We start from the raw sequence: 18,310 nt of genomic DNA, 5'->3' as shown, positions 1-18,310 counted from the left end.
AAGAGGGTAGCTTTTTTATCATCACTGGGGATGTACATCAATTTATCGTCCATTGTTTTATCCCTTAAGATCCATAGATTAACATTGGTAAAATCAACCTGCTTCCTTACTTTTTTTGTGTATTGACCAAATTTTGTTGAAATTAAAGAGAAAAAATATTATTTTGGTTGATGCTAATACACATAACTGGCAGGAAAATAGGACGAAAGGAGGAAATTTATAAAATAGGGAAGGCTTAGGCTTAACAGGAAATATAGAAGAAGGAAATATATATCTGACACACAAGGATAACACAGGGATAAAGGATTATCAATTAAAGTGTTCTTTTTATTGTTTGTTCATTTATCTATTTATGTTAGAGAGATAAAAATGAATTTTTGTTTTACTTCAGTTTTGGAATTGTAAAAATAATCAAATCCCCGAGGTAAAACTTTCTCCGTTTGATAATTTAAAGTTTATCATATTAGTAAAGGCGTAAATCAATAGAGTGCCGTTTAATAAACAGATCTATAGTATAGATGTATATACAGACAACTACCTTCCTTTATTTTTCAAAGACCTCTTTCGTCTGCTTCTAAATAATTTTCTGCTACTTAGCTGTGTTAATATAAGCGACACCATTGGTTGATTTTCAATGACCCAATAGGAAGGTTGCACAAGACGATTGCGATGAGGAGGTACAGTTATTTAACCCTTTCTCACTCTAGTGTATTACTCTAATGTTTAATACATGTATGTAATACAAAATAAAATGATGTCTGTCCGTCCTCCTGACTATCTGTAAGGATTAAGCTTGGAATCCTTCTTTCTAATCACTACAGGATCTGCTTTCCAGATAATATCACCACTGGTCATATTGTAATTTTATGCTATTAAAATTTTTAAAAAGTATCACTATCTCTCTGTAAAATCAGCTATTTTACTTCTCCCTAAAACCTAGAAAAATGAATTTTGAGGAAAGTGAATAAAACAAAGAAAGGGGGAGGGGGAAGCAATGGCTGTCACTGTTGTTTCAAATATTGTTTGTTCAAGTATCCATTTATCTTCAGCTTTAAATTTGTCTTCAATACCACAGGTGGGAACAAATTTTTAAAGGTTTAAATCTTTTTTTTTAATTAAAGGTTATTAAGCAGTTTGATAAAAACCAATAGGTTTCCAGAAAAAGATTCAGAGAAGTTTTGCTGACCAATGTATTCTATAAATCACTTTGTCCATCGGACTTGCAATCGGAATGGAATATATGAAATTTTTATAGAAAATATACATTTTATCATCTCTTATCACACATAGAAAAATATTGTGAAAATATTCGTTTCCTAAATTTTCCCTTCCATTTGATTGAATGTTTTGTTACAAAGGGTTCACTACATATGAAATTTAGCATCCTTGTTTTCCAAGACAAGCAATTGAAATACAACAGAGCCCATTTTAAATCTTATTTGTAGATAAATTGTAGCAAATTGTTTTCTTCAGCAAAGCTCGTTCCGAACTGAATTATTCTACAACAAATACCAGAAAATTTCACAACTAACCTAATTCAATTTTAATGAAAGGACCCTATATCTATCCTTACTCAAAAGCAATACTTTTAATTTTTTAAGACAACCGAAATAATTATTCAAAGCATTTTACCCTTAATGCCATGTCTTAAGAAATAAGCATAATTTGTGCATTCAAAAATACACAACAAACTGACGAACAAACCAACATAGCTCCAAGCTTTGCTTTCAAAATCCTAAAATTGTTTTCCTTTTTAGTATATTGTAATAATATTATTATGCTATACTAAAAATGATATTTTCTTTTTACACCCCTTTTAGCCGTCATTTCTCCTTGTCTCTCTTTTTTTTCTAACTTTGTTTCTGAGACTTTTTCTGTCACTTTCCCAACGGCGTAATAAAAAAGGTTGACAATATAAAAACAAGGACGATCGCTCGCAATGGTAGCTTTGAAATAAGCTAAAACAAATCAGAAGGGATGGATTAAAAAAGGGGAGGGGAATAAATGTAATAAGTATAGATATATAAACCTGACAACTACCTAGCCACTGTCTGCTAGCAAATTCCTTTTACTTTTGTGGCTGTGTTAATATTTAAGATTTTATTGGCTGATATTTAAAGACCCAATTGAAAGTTGGCACAGGGTCCTCGGGGTGTGGACTTGGAGTCATTTAACCCCTTCCCCCTCTATTGTTTTACTCTAATGGGAGGGGGAGAAATACAGAAGAAGTAAAGAATAAAAAGATAAAAAGGTGTTCACATGGAAGAAGGTGAACTGTAAAATGTAACAAATGAAACTTTTTGGCAAACTAACAAAGTTGGGTTACAACGTAGAGTAACTTCGCTTCTAATAAAATTGGTGAGACAATCCTAGCATCCAGATTTACAAAATATGGGCTGACAAATAAGAGATAAAGGTTGATTAATAAATTAAAGTAGTCTTCGGTTTTTTATCTAAAGTTGTTATCTTTTTAATGTACATAACTGTCTAAACGTGGAGAGTTTCTTATAGTAATACTGTTTTGTGTTAATATCATGTTTGTTTAACCTTTTTTCACAAACTAAGATGTATAAGGACGTATCCTATTGAGAAAACTTTATTCCCTAACATGGCTGGTATAAAATGTTGACATTACAAGGAGATATAAAGGTATTAGATCTTCAGCAATCTCTAAAGACATGTCGGTACAGGGTGCTTAGCAATATTGTCAAAATTTATATTTTAAAAAACAAGGATGACAACATCTATAAGTAGAAAAAAAAAAATATCGAAAGATATGACAAAAGAAACATAACTAGTAGATGCTTAATATTCTTAAAACTTAATTCAGATACTATAACCTTAAAAAATGGGAATGTCTGGCTAAATCCTTTTGTTTAGGTTGTATTGTACTTATTCATCACTCTGTATAAAGATGAGATTATGTGATATATTTACACTTTATATGTCACACTTTTCCAAATTTATTCGCATTTTCATACTAGAGACATTTATTTAAAGAAGGTGTATCAACTATTTTTTTTATAGCTAGCCGGTTCTTTTAGTAAGTAGTAGATGTAAAATTTTTCATAGAATTCAGATATGCAATCGGTTTTTTTGTAGACCTCTTATTTTTTAAGTAATTTAAGTTTAAAAAAAAAAAATTAAGTCGATTTTAAGGTACTAAAATGCAACAAAAAAAGGAAAGAAAATGGTCATTATGAACAAAAATAGTAAGATCTTTAATTTGACACCTTACTTTTTCAATTCTGTCAGGTAATTATTGAAAAAATCGATTTTTTTTAACCCACGAGAATAAAAACTTTGAACTTAATTTTATTATTTCACAAATAAAAAAATATGGGTTCATATATACCTTCAGAATCAGAAAAATATTACGAATCCATTGTAAGCAAAATTGAAAAAAAAAGTTTACAATATAGTATATAAACTACAATAAAAGGAATTATATGAAAATATCATATTATATTGTACAGGCAACGTCTTAATTCTTCAATTGAGTATAAAAATGGGAAGGGGGTAAAGAGGGGGTAAAGAGGGGGTAAAAAAGGGAAGACAATAGTGTTGTCTGAACAAAAAAAATAATTGGCCATTTCTTTAATTTTTTAATTTTTTAATTTTTTTCAATTTTGCTTACAATGGATTCGTAATATTTTTCTGATTCTGAAGGTATATATGAACCCATGTTTTTTATGTCTGTTTGAGAAAATATTTAGGTCTAAAGTTTTTATTATACCGAGGTTAAAAAAATAGATTTTTTCAATAATTACTCAACAGAATTTTAAAAGTAAGGTGTCAAATTAAAGATCTTACTATTTTTGTTCTTACTGGCCATTTTCTTCTTTTATTTTGTTGCGTTTTAGTACCTTAAAACCGACTTAATTATTTTTTTAAAAAACTTAAATTACTTAAAAAATAAGAGGTCTACAAAAAAACCGATTGCATATCTGAATTCTATGAAAAATTTTACATCTACTACTTACTAAAAGAACCGGCTAGCTATAAAAAAAAAAGTTGATACAACTTCTTTACAAATACGATGAATAATTTCAAGGGTTGTACTTTGGGATATATTGAGTAGTTATTATCTATAATACAAAGTAGAACGATGTTTGTTTGTCTGTTTTTTCGTACAGGGTAGCTTCTTATAGGTCCCAAGAAGATTTATGACTATTTTGGGACACCCCCAACCCCCTAAAAAAATAAAAAATAACCCCCCCCCCAAAAAAAAAAAAATTTTTTTTTAAATTAAAATAGTGAGGTCGACTACCCCCCCCCCAAAAAAAAAAAAATTTCCCCCCCGAATTTTTTATTTTTTTTATTTATCTTTAAATCTAAAATACAAAAAAATGGTTTAATTAAAGCTCTTGGGGAAAAAAGCCCCTAGAGGCTAGGGGCGAAGCCACTAGTTATATATAAATTAGCTAATCAAGGGCCATTTTTTCTCAACATCTTTCTATTTAAAAGGCTAGCCAAAAAAAATGTTTGATGAAATATCAAGGTCCAAAACCCCAAAATTGTACAGCTTTCTTCTTTTATTTGTCTACCTTCTTATTCTGTCAGATGGCGAGAGAAAAACATCTTATGATTGCACAGCCTTTGTCCACAAGTTTTTTCTTTACTTGGTTTTAAGTCGAGTTTTTTCCTCTTCTGTCACGCGTCTGACAATGGATTTAATAATATATATATCTTTTTTAGATTCCGTACCTCCCGATCCGAGTCGTTGTTGTTCCTGGCGGCTGGAAAAACTGATTATTGCCTCATCATGCTACAGCAGGGCATTCTTAAGGTAAATTATATGTGTACGTACAGGAAGCTTTTTATAGGGCCTTTTCAAAAATGACGTCATACAATACAAATGACAGGCCAATACACAGACTAAATTACCAAGGGCAGGCCAGTATACATTTTAATTGACTAATGGTAGGGCAGTCCTATAGACAGGTGCTAGCACAGTTAAGCTTAATGTTAATAGAGGGTTTTCAAATATACCAGACTTTTCATAAAACACTTTTGAAACCTGTTTTAAAGGGTTAATAACTATTTTAAACATATGAATTCTGTTATTAAAGAAACAGGATGTATGTTTGTCTGTACTAAAGGATATTGCTAACCGATCTATAACTATTTTTGGGGAGGGTAATACTACAAAAAGAAATTACCTATGTCCTATAGAAAAAAATTTATTATTTTTAAACTAAAATTTTAAATGTGGGGGTATTATATTGGACATATGATGTTTCATATGGGTGAATTCTTTGTTATTACATTAGTAAAAGCTATTGTGTACAAAGAGTACAATTTTTTCATTATGTCAGTTACAGACATCTTCATAGGGATGGAATGTATAATATTATCTATCTATAAATATGTAGTTGAATAGACTATATTGTGTAACTAATATATTCTTTACAGATATCATAACCTGCACACAATACCTTCATTACAAACTTATCTAGTATTCATTTTAGTAGCAAAGATTCTTCATGATTCCCTTTCATTTACTCAGCTGTTATTTAAGACAGAAAGCTGATTTTTGTGTTTAGATTCACTTAACTAATGAGTATCCAGTATACACTATACTTGGTCTATTTTTCAAACGTCTATGCTTATTGAGACGTTGAAAGAGGAATAGTTATTTCTCGTATCGTATTATAACGGCTTTCCGCGGATATAGAATGTACAATTATAAGATTAAAACTAGTTTTTTTAGCCCCGTGGTGCCGAAGGCACCTGCTAAAAAAACTAGTTTTAATCTTATGATTTTACATTTCTATATTCGTAGAAAACTGGATATAATACGATGCTAGACATAGTTTTTTCGTATGGATGAGAACCGGTTCCTATCCACCGGATTCGAATGAATACGAGAAATGTTAACTTATTTTGTTAACTTTTATCAGAGCCAAAATGTTGATTTTTATCTGTGAAGATTATGTTGACCAATAAGCGCTAAAGCTCTCAATCCTACTTAGTCCATCGCATCGGAATATTTGTATTTTTGAAAAATATTAGCTATCATTACATCTAGATTGGGTGATAGTCTTATTCTCTAGATTTTTATTCTGGTCTATCTCTTTTCTCTAGTGGACAATATAATTCTTCATTGCTGCGCTATTCATATGCAGTACTAATAGTGATCTATTAGTTGTTCGTTTTCTTAGGGTCTTATCTAATTCAATTTATTCTATTATAAGATAGATTTATATTTGCGTTAATGATTGGATAATAGCATCACATTATAGACAGCTTTCCGCGGATATTAAAATAAAAAATACAAGATTAAAACCAGTTTTGTCGATGGCACGGACTAACAAAACTGGTATTAATATTTTGATTTTTATTTTAATATTAGTAGAAGACTGGTAATAATAAGATACGATACATGATTTTTCCGTATGGTTTAGAATCTAATCTAATCCAGCGGATATAAATCGGTTTCGAAGCCATACTGACTTAGTCTGTAGTTATCTGTGTTACAAATAAATCTAAAATTGGTTAAATGTTAAACATTGTTGTGAAAGTAAAACTAAGTTAAATAGAAACAATGTTGTTTCATTGTTTTATTTGTTGTCTAAAATAAAGGGAAACCTAAATGAAAAAATATATGTCTTTTAATTATGTTCCTAACGTCAGTTAATCGCGCAGTGCGAAAATGAATAATAAAGGGATTACTTCCTATTTTATTGGCCCTGAGAAGTCATGGTTGTCGATATAAGAAGGATTTTGATGAAGTCTCTGTGGGTTCTAAGATTATACAGTATATTATTTTTTTGCATGCGAGATTGTCGATCCCAATTGTTTGAAATGATTATTCCATGACACGCATGTAAGTCTCAGTGAAATCGTCATATTAAAACATCAAAATTCAGCTTAATGTCTAAACCTGGCCCTCAACAGAGAATCCATCTTTTCAACAAAAAAATCGTCACATTAGCGGGTTAAAATTTGAAGCCAATGGCTGGCTGTGGCGCGGCTGCCGAGTTCTGGTTTATTCAACCACAAATCCCTTGATCCGTGTGTACACTTTATTTACAAGGTCAGTTTTGGTTGGGGATGCACAAAAACATAAATGCATCCAATCACACAGATACATATAAAACAAAGTAGTAGAATGTCTCACCGTCCGCCATTCTGTATGTACGTCTGCCTGCCAGTTCGGATGAAGCTTATGAACAAGCAAACTGCTAAATCGATCGGGTTCTAATTTTCAGGGTATATATTTCTATGGAGGATCTGCCAAGATTGAAATATTCAAAAAAGTCTTACTGTCATTTGTGTGAAAAAGTCAGTTGATTATAGCCCTCTATCTTTCACACACTGAAAATGAGATAGAAAAAAAACGGAGTAAGGGGCGTTCAACACCAACCAACTCCTCTAGCCTACCCCTGACCGTTAAGGATTTAGTAATAGTTTGGAAAATTAGCATAAAAGATTAAGACACGATTTCAAAAGATTGGTTAGCTCCTTTGTTTTTCAGAAAAGTTTTCCTTGTCCAAAAATGCAACCAAATTTATTTTTTACAATGTTTATTTCCCTTTATTTCTCTTGTTTATAGATTAAAATAAGCTATTTAGCAAACATTGTCAGTCCAACATTTATTATGTTGCAGTTTAGCTGTCATTGTGTGGGAATATATAATTAGTTTTGCATCTAGAGGCTTTAATATGCTTACTGGAGTAGCCGCTTATTTTAAAAATCAACTAAAATATATCTTATATTATGCATCGATAAAGAATTATTGTCCAAAATTCTAATCAAAGATTTTAGATTACAAAACTATGAAAAGTTTTGTGCTTGTATCTAGAAACATTTTATTAAAATTGTTACAAAATTTGGTTTATTTGTAAACAAATATAAGATTGTAAGATTTGGTTATTTCAAAAGATTTTACTAAAACTCTGCTGAAATAAATTGTTTTCTATTGTTGCTATGTCATGTAAATGCCATTTATATCATACTAAGAGGAATGGTTTAGACCATGATCAGGTGCAACTCTTTTCCAAGCATAGTTGGAAGTTCCAATAGAGAAATTATTTAATAGAATTAAAGTCAAATAAAGTTTGTTTTATAATTTTTATGGATTTTAGTTCACATATTGTTATGTATGTCTATATTATTATCTTAACCAAAAAAAGTATTGTATCTTAGTAAAGTTACAAAAGCTTATCTAAATTTGTTTTATTTAGGTTCACATTAACCTTGGGGCCGGAGAAACAGAAGTTTCCACACCATTAAATATCAGGTCAGATCTAGAATCAGGAATAGTTAGGAGGAATAACAATTAGTAGACATAAGCAGGAAGGGACAGTGTCTGGGAGTTAATAATATCCGCCAGACTGCATCATAACCAAAGATAAGAAAAATTTTAGCTTCTGGCGCTATTGGTCAGATGCGTGACATTGCCAGGTCCATTGCCATGCACAGTTGGGACTTTAAGACAAATAAATACAATCAAAGTGTTGATTGACTGCAATAGTTAGGATAGTTGGTCGTGTCTTGTACTTACTTTTGTTATCAGCCATCAGGAGCGGGTATTGGGCACCCATAAAATTGAGAACTAAATCTGTTAAGTAGTTATGGAAATCTTAAGCTGCAGAAAAAAAATATAACTACTTTATAAAATAGGATTTATTTCAAGAAGAATTGTTACTTTTCAGCTCGAACATAAAACACAGATTTTAGAAACAAAGCAACTCTATAAGTACATTAATTCGTCTATTTGTCGGTTACAAATTATAGGTCTAAAATAAAGGAAGGACAAATTTATCCTTGCGTGTTTTAAATACAGGTAAATATTTTTTATTTTGGATTTTTATCTTGTTTTGATTAATTTTAGAACAGCTTTTAACCAAATTGTTGATTTATTACAAAGTAATAAATTGTCTTAACATACAAATATGATTTATAGATTTTTGGAACTTAACCCCCACATTATCAGTCCCCCTTGCACGTCTTGTTTAGCCCTGCGGGGCCTTCATAACCAAACATAATCTGTTAAGATACCCTTTTTAAAAGTAGAATAAACCGATACTGCAATTTAACATTTTTGAAAATTTAATTGTTATATTCAAGATTTAAAATATGTATTTTTGAAGCGAAGCTTTACAATATAAATTTATTGTATGTCTGTTGTAGGTTGGACGATGTAGCCTGGCACGAAATAGTTTTGACAAGAAAGAATGCTGAAGTTGAACTCACTCTGGACAATGTACATACTTCCAGGTCAATATTTACATAAGGTTCAAATTTAAAAGCGATTTTTTTTCTATAACTAGTAGGGATGGCAATCCGTCAAATTTTTGGACTGTATACGGATTCTTACAAGAATCCGTCCAAAAACGGATTCCGGATTTTGATTCCGGATTCTAGCAATATTTTAAAGGGCTTTTTTTAATTTTAAAAATTAAGTGCTATGTCCTTAAAATTAATGTTCTTGGTGTTCTCTGTATTTCACTTCCGAGAATCGAACCAGATTTTAAAAGATTTTATATTTAATGATGCTAAGCTTTGCCTTCAAAAAGGGGGAGTTGAAAGAAAAAAACTCAAGATGCTAATTTTAGCCTACATATTAAGAATCCGAATCCGCTATTAAAAACGGATTCCGGATTCGGATTTCAAAATTGACAAAAATTGGGCAGATTCCGGATCCCGGATTCGGATACGGATTGCCAACCCTAATAACTAGGCTTTGTACGTCGCTATGTCATAATGTAACTACTCTATTAGATCAAACACAAACGCGTTAAAAGTAAATGTCTAATAGACATTTATCGCATCGTAGTAAAGACAACTTTCCCTGGATATTAAAATTTAATATTAATAGGCCCGAGTTAGCAAACTGGTATAAATTTTCTGATTTTTATTCGAATATTTCTAGAAAATTGTCTGTAGTATGATGCTACACATGATTTTTCAGTAAGGCAAAGAACAGGTTCTAATCCAGCAGATATTAGTCTGTTTCAAAGATATACTGTAAACTTCTTTCTATATTGCCTTTAAACTAAACTATCATACGACATATATAAATTAATATAAAATCAAAAGTATGTGATAAGAAATAAAGTAATAAGAAAGCCGTGGGTTTTTTTTTAAATAAAGGTTTTACAATTCAAAATAAATTAAGTGAAATTGCTTTAATTATAAAAGTTTACTTTTGGCTTTGTTAATTATATTCGAATTTATCTAGTCTATCTTTTAATTTGAATAAAAGCTGTGCACTGTATTCATCTTTTCACACACAATATACAAACCTTGTCTGTAGGGAAGCTACTCTAAAATTTGCACTAACTTTTTAATCCATCCGTATTTGCAAGGATTGGGGAAATGCCCTAGCACATCCACAGGAGTAGATTAATAAAATATTTGGTTGTCTGTAATACTTGGGATAAAAAGTGCCTTGTATTATTAAGGTTATGAAAAGAGAAATAGAAAAAAAGAAATCTCTTGCGTTGATATCACCTGTTAAGATAAAACCGGCGGATATGCCCCAAGAGGCCTTATATCGGTCTATCGTTTAGCAAAATCCTTCATTGCACACGCATCCAGTTACTTGTATAAAAAGAATACTTCTCTTACTTGATTTTTTCCTTTTTTTCCCGCTTCAGATGTTCATGATTGTTCTTGTTTAGTTTAAACTTTTGTATGCTTAAACAATTTTGTCTAGTCTAGCTTTTAAAAGGGATAAAAGTATACATAAAGGGAATAAAAGGGAGTAAATAAACAGAAGAAAGATATTTTTAGTCAAGCTGCATGTTTTAAATTGATTTAATAATGGCATAAAAGGTTTTTAAAGGCATCTTTAATAGCATTATTTTTCTACATCTTTTGTAAACCCCTATAACAAAATTATGGCTTGCTGTAATTATTATATTAAAATATTTCTTTATCCATGGTGTTGTCCCTTCACTAAAGTGAGACTTGACCCAAACTTTTGCATACGTGTACCTCAAACAGCTTTTCAGAATCGTAGCTTCTCCTGAACAATAGGCGTCCGTAGGTAAATAAATCAGTCTCTGGAGCTAAACTTTACAAATAAGTGAAACTTTTCGCAGCTACAATATAGTTTACTTTGTCTGATAATTAGTTATTTGGTCTTGATCAAACATATTTTGATGTCGACGCTACTGTATAGTATGAAGCAGCTTTTAGTACCTAATTAAAAATGATGTCATACAATACAAATGACCAATGATAGGCGATTAAACTTTGTAATTGACCAATGTTAATATGAATACTGGCCTATTATTATTCATTTGTATTGAATGACGTTATTTTTTATTAGGCACTATACGCTGCTGTCTTATAGTATGGAATTGAATTTTACCTAACATAAATAAACCTTAAAGATCTTTGAAGCAAACAAAATTGAAATCATCCTTTTTACATTTATCAAAGTTGTTTTCGCATGCACAATTCTTTAACACAGTTTTTGTACTTGATTCAACTTATTTGCGCAGCAAATCTTCTCGACAAAATCATGCATATACTAGGACAGTATTTACTAAAATGTAAAGACAAATAGTAGGAACTAAATTGGGACATAGTCCCTTTCGTGGCAACACTTCTTAAGGGGCGTTTCGTCGTATTTTCACAATAGCTTTTGATAGGTTATTTTAGGTTAGGTGATTTCTTCGCTGCGTTAGGCAATTGGCACCGCATGGCTAGAGCTACCGACAGGGGCGAGAAATAGGGGGAAAGCTACTTTGGAAATACGACGAAACGCCCCTTAAGAGGCATTGCCACGAAAGGAACTATACCCCTAAATTGTATTTTTCTATGATTATAAAAATTAACTTTGGCAGCTCATCTAAGATGCGGTTTTACTCATGTTGTATAAGTATAAAACTGATAAAAACGAGCGAATTCATTTTTTACTTAATTATAAATATTCTACAATTATTATTTTTCAGGGCGGAATCCCCTGGTCGTTATTACGAGTTAAACATCCACTACGGCCTGTTTGTCGGTGGGATGGGAGACTTCAACAAAGTCTTCCTTGGCAATCAGAAGAACTTCAGAGGATGTATGGAGGTGATTTTAATCTATTTTTTTCTATTCAGTGGTCTATGCTCTAAAAACAATGATAGAGTTTCTTAGCTCCAAAAAAAATCTTAAAATAGAAAAGCACCTATCAAGGTTAACACCAATTTGTTATATTTATTTGTAAAAGGACAGTCAATTCAGATAAATTATATATTATTTTTTTTCATAGGATGTAATGTACAATGGCATTGATGTTCTTATGGGAGCTGAGGATGCGGCTGTTAATAATCCAGAAGCTAAGGTTTGTTTTATTTTTATTTTCTGGGCAAGTGTTGTTTCTTGCAACAAAATATGTGATCATAATATTATGAAATTATTTTAAATTTTGCAATGTTAATCATGAAAGGTAAAAAATTGATGAGATTTGAATCCTCTAGAATTAACTCACCTGTATTCCCTTGGATATAACTATAGATACCTATTCTGACCTCTAGGAATCTCTTTCCTGGATGTATTTATCCTGGATTATGATTATTATTATCATTACCTATACCTGTATCCCTGATCCTCTAGGAATCTGTCTCCTGGATGTATTTATCCTGGATTATAATTATTATTATAGTTACCTATACCTGTATCTCTGATCCTCTAGGAATCTCTCTCCTGGATGTATTTATCCTGGATTATGATTATTATTATAGTTACCTATACCTGTATCCCTGATCCTCTAGGAATCTCTCTCCTGTATGTATTTATCCTGGATTATAATTATTATTATAGTTACCTATACCTGTATCCCTGATCCTCTAGGAATCTCTCTCCAGGATGTATTTATCCTGGATTATAATTATTATCATAGTTACCTATACCTGTATCTCTGATCCTCTAGGAATCTCTCTCCTGGATGTACTTATCATGAATATAATTATTATTATAGTTACCTATACCTGTATCCCTGATCCTCTAGGAATCTCTATCCTGGATGTACTTATCCCCCTGGATTATAATTATTATTATAGTTACCTATACCTGTATCCCTGATCCTCTAGGAATCTGTCTCCTGGATGTATTTATCCTGGATTATAATTATTATTATAGTTACCTATACCTGTATCTCTGATCCTCTAGGAATCTCTCTCCTGGATGTATTTATCCTGGATTATGATTATTATTATAGTTACCTATACCTGTATCCCTGATCCTCTAGGAATCTCTCTCCTGTATGTATTTATCCTGGATTATAATTATTATTATAGTTACCTATACCTGTATCCCTGATCCTCTAGGAATCTCTCTCCAGGATGTATTTATCCTGGATTATAATTATTATTATAGTTACCTATACCTGTATCTCTGATCCTCTAGGAATCTCTCTCCTGGATGTACTTATCATGAATATAATTATTATTATAGTTACCTATACCTGTATCCCTGATCCTCTAGGAATCTCTATCCTGGATGTACTTATCCCCCTGGATTATAATTATTATTATAGTTACCTATACCTGTATCCCTGATCCTCTAGGAATCTCTCTCCTGTATGTATTTATCCTGGATTATAATTATTATTATAGTTACCTATACCTGTATCCCTGATCCTCTAGGAATCTCTCTCCTGGATGTATTTATCCTGGATTATAATTATTATTATAGTTACCTATACCTGTATCCCTGATCCTCTAGGAATCTCTCTCCTGTATGTATTTATCCTGGATTATAATTATTATTATAGTTACCTATACCTGTATCCCTGATCCTCTAGGAATCTCTCTCCTGGATGTATTTATCCTGGATTATAATTATAATTTAGTTACCTATACCTGTATCCCTGATCATCTAGGAATCTCTCTCCTGGATGTATTTATCCTGGATTATAATTATAATTTAGTTACCTATACCTGAATTCCTGATCCTCTAGGAATCTCTCTCCTGTATGTATTTATCTTAGATTATAATTATTATTATAGTTACCTATACCTGTATCCCTAATCCTCTAGGAATCTCTCGCCTGGATGTACTTATCCCCCTGGATTATAAGTGATTATGTGTTGCCAAATTGGGTTCTTAGGTTGGTTTTCATTGATTATTAATCATGATAATATAACAGCTGAGTAGTAACCTATTACTAAGAGACCATTTACTGTAAAATGTAATATTTAGGGGTCTCTTGAGGCGTCCTCTAAGAGACTAGACTCTAGATACTATGAAATATTCAGAGTATTTTTAAATTACAATATTTTTATAAAGATTATAAAAGATTGAATATAAATAATCTTACTCCAAAAGTTTTTTCCATTAAATTTTCCCTTTGGTAGCTTGTAGACTTGAAATGGAAATAGTAATAAGAATTGTAATTGACCTCTCCCTCCCTGAAATACATTAATTGAAAGTTAAAATATTTCATTTATATTAAATAAAGTTTTCAAAAAAATAATGATTTAAAAAAACTCCACGAAAATGTGACTGTGTTCCCCTCCCTAACTACTGCTTGGTCAAGAGGGTGAATGAATCGAATTATCCCGACATTGTTCTTAACCAACCAAACGTTGTTAATATGGAATAACTATTTTTACTCTAGATTAGAGATTCATTCACTGATAAACCTTGGGGGGATATTATGAAGGTTAAAGCAAGAATTATTAGTAGATAGAATATGAATATCTCCATAGAGGTTAATTTTCTTTTATAAAATCAATAAATATGTGGTTACTTGCAGAACCTATATAAGCGGCAACTATAGTGTTCCAACTTGTCCGTCCGCGTGTGTAAGCGATTTATGCTTGTGAATTTGTAATTACTAAGTTAAAGAGTTTTAATAAAGACTGTTTGTCTATTTTCAGAGGTGGCATTGTTTATTTTTAATTACCTTAAGATAATTTGCTGTTGTATTGAAAAATGTTATGGCTTGCTATGGGTAAATGTGATTTTCTCGGCTGCTATTTGGGATAGATGGGTGGAAGTTGTGTTGAAGATACCCTGCACCGTTAAGCCTCCAGTATATAATCTAATTGCTCCGTTGGTTTGTCGGTCATGCTTTATGCCAACTCTTTTTCATGTGGATATTATCATTCTTGTTTTACATTTTTGCCTTGAATTCTTATTATCAGTATACCTTTATAGCCACAGTTAAGTAGGAACAAGATTAAAATAACTTAATTTCTGCATAGTATTTGCATTTATCAATCAATTCATCAGAAAGTCAAATTAACTAATTTAGTATTGATTTAACTTTTCCCGATGTAGTATAAATAGATCTACCTTTTTTCTACTAATTTAGATTATTTTTACATAGTATATGTACATAAGATACATATATAGATAATCGTGTGCGGCCACTCTATCAATTCTGTAAGATGTTAATATAAAACAACAAATATTTCAGTTAAAGAACGTGTCCTAACTTTTGTAATTTTGTTTTAACCCATTCATGACGAGCTCCAAAAGTTCAAAGTTTTGATTCAATGGGCTTTAACTAAATAGATTTTTTCAATAATTACTCAACAGAATTCAAAAAGTAAGGTGTCAAATTGAAGATCTTACTATTTTTGTCCATAATGGCAATTTTCTTCTTTTTTTTGTTGCGTTTTAGTACCTTAAATCCAACTAATTATTTTCTTGTTTTAAACTAAATTACTTAAAAAATAAGAGGTCTACAAAATACTGATTGCATATCTAAATTCTATGGATCAATTTACATCTACTACTTCTAAAAACACCCACTAGCTTATCACAAAAGTTAAGACATGTTCTTTAGAATAACTTATTCATAAAGTACCTTTAAAAGAGCAACCATACTAACCTAACCTAATATCAATTTTTCATTTACTTATTGCCTTTCAATCTTTTGTGCTAATATTAAAAGAAATAGAATAGAAATAGTCATTACTAGAATAGAGTCATATTAGTAGATTTAGGTTACTTCCTAATGTAGAATTAAATCTAAATATAAATTTCAGGCAATTTAGCTCTTTAATTTTTTGGTTATGATCACTTTTTTTGAGATATAGAAAGTGTCTTGTGTGACGTCATCAAATACGTCTTAATCCTCGCTTTTTTATGGGTTTTCTTCCCCAATTCTCCCCTCATCCTTCTTTTTTAAACTTATTTTTTATGACGTCACACATGACACTTTCCGTATCTCCTTTTTTTCCCCTCAATTTTGTAAGAACGTTTGTTGGAAAGAGTTTGGCTCATTATGGACAGGAAAAGTTGGATTCATTCTCTCACATTCTACAAATCAGTTGTCTCACTAAAGTTCGGTCTTTAAAGATAATCTATCTTTTTCAAAGCGCAGCTAATATACATTGTCACCTTGGGACGTATTTTTAGCACAAGACTTCAATGTTTTAATGTTTGCAATGTTAATATTTAAATGGGTGCTTCAATACTTTCACTCAGGAGGGGGGGGGGTGACATATAAACATCCGCCCTTATTTGTGTTGAGATTATAGAGTAGCTACGTGCATATAAAATAGTTTGTAACATGGAAAGAAAACGAATTAACGGGTTTCGTAGTATTTTTACTGTAGCCTTTCTCATATTTCTGGCACCTTCGGGGAGCTCTAACCCTGCGGGGCCTATTTCCTAACCCTGCGCGACTATCATTTATATTTATCTAACCTAACCTAAACTACTGATCAGAAGCTACTGGAAAATACGACAAAACCCGCTGCTGTAATATTATTTAAATACTGACTGGTCCCTATGACTATATATAGTTTCTGTGTCTATTCCTTTATGTCATAATGCCAATAATGAGAAAAGAATATATATATACAAAATAGAAAAAGAATGCTATCATTATTTTTTCTTTCTTATAGACTTTCAAGTTTTTTTTTTATTTTTATAAACTTTAAAAAGGGCTTTGATGTACTATGTTTGAATTATGTCGTGATACTTCTGCATGTTACTTGCCTAATCAAAATTTGAAAATACTTGTCTTAAATCTAAAAAAAACTTTTTTTATTGCAGTTTGGTTGTTTAATGGTCTCAAAAAAATATATGTATTTTTTTAAAGATTATAAAAATATCAATGCAGGATGATTGTATATCTGCCTATCTCTTAGGTTCAATTGGTTTCTCTTTTTCATAGAAGCATCATATATACAAGTAGAAAAATCTAAGGCTAACAAATATTTTTAGATTTTATTAAAACATGTTTTTGATCATTTGATTCAAACATAAATTTCATTTTAAAATTTTTCACCGTAATAAATAAATAACCAAAAACCGGACAATAACCAGGGATCTGAAGGGATAAGACAATAGACGATAAATTTATATACTTCCCCATTGATAATACAAAATAACCCTAATGTATTTATAATACAAGTTTTCAACATTATTCAGCCAAGGTATGGGAGAACGTTATAAAACTTTGGGTAACAGTATGATTAACAATCAAATGTCTCTTTCATTCTTCTTAATAACATAACCTTATTATTAATAGTATAATTTAGTAGATTAAATATTGTTAGAACCCTAGTAAAAGGGGGTTAGAGGCACCATGTGTTAAGGAACATATAATATTGTAAGTAATACAATTATCTGATACATACATGCTTAACCTTATTCTACGACTTAATACATATCAAAGCAGTGTCGTGTTTAGGTGGGATGTTCAAGAAATGATATTAACCCATTATAAAGACTTCATTTAACCAGTATTGCCACTTCTAATTCACTTTTCAATAATGAAGATGCAGTATGAGTGAAAATACTTTTTGTTATGTTTCGTAAGTTTTCTGTCATCATACTAAACTTACACTTATTGTAATAGCATATCAAATTTTTGTAATGCAATGAAATACAAATTAAACAAGCATTTATAAGAAATAAAAAAGTAATCTTAAAAACTAGACAAAATATATAAATTTTAAAACGGAAGCTTTTTCCTAATTAGGATTTAGGAATAATAATTCCTAGGACAACAAAGTACAATGTTATAAGAAAAGAATTTTTAAAATCAAGTCTTAAAAATGTAAGTATGTCCTTAAACACTATCCTGTAATTAAGCAGTTTTTTTTAAATTACTTACAATTTAGTTTCGACTTTTTTACATTTATATTTTGATTATTTCGTTCAGACACTCTACAAGTGTTAATTTTCGTTTATCCTACCGTTTCAGAGCTTTGCTTTTATGGATGTTGTCATCCTTGTTATTTGTCATTCTACTGTAAGCATCTCGCTTTTTAATTCAGTTATTCTATATGGCTCTGCTATACCTATAACTAGATAATATATGCTTCTAAAAGTGTCTTTATTAGATCATTTGGAACTATAAGTGCATCAGACCTCTGTATTAGAGTATAAGTGCACTATACAG

At 30.9% G+C, this 18,310-nt stretch overlaps 1 protein-coding gene across 1 annotated transcript in view; it reads left to right on the top strand.

The window, feature by feature from the left end:
* The window catches only part of LOC145312461 (chondroitin sulfate proteoglycan 4-like), a 168,044-nt gene that overhangs the window by 97,746 nt on the left and 51,988 nt on the right, over nucleotides 1-18,310 (top strand). The window contains exons 6-10 of the mRNA XM_080151719.1: nucleotides 4,699-4,789; nucleotides 8,190-8,245; nucleotides 9,139-9,225; nucleotides 11,913-12,033; nucleotides 12,215-12,286. Of these exons, the coding sequence (XP_080007845.1) occupies nucleotides 4,699-4,789; nucleotides 8,190-8,245; nucleotides 9,139-9,225; nucleotides 11,913-12,033; nucleotides 12,215-12,286 (427 nt within the window). The remainder of the gene's footprint in view (nucleotides 1-4,698; nucleotides 4,790-8,189; nucleotides 8,246-9,138; nucleotides 9,226-11,912; nucleotides 12,034-12,214; nucleotides 12,287-18,310) is intronic.

The sequence above is a fragment of the Acartia tonsa genome, chromosome 2, assembly GCF_053477335.1.
Source record: "Acartia tonsa isolate MP-2025a chromosome 2, ASM5347733v1, whole genome shotgun sequence".
NCBI classification, from domain to species: domain Eukaryota; kingdom Metazoa; phylum Arthropoda; class Copepoda; order Calanoida; family Acartiidae; genus Acartia; species Acartia tonsa.
The sequence above is the reverse complement of the archived record's forward strand: the minus strand, read 5'-3'. Positions and strand labels throughout refer to the sequence as shown.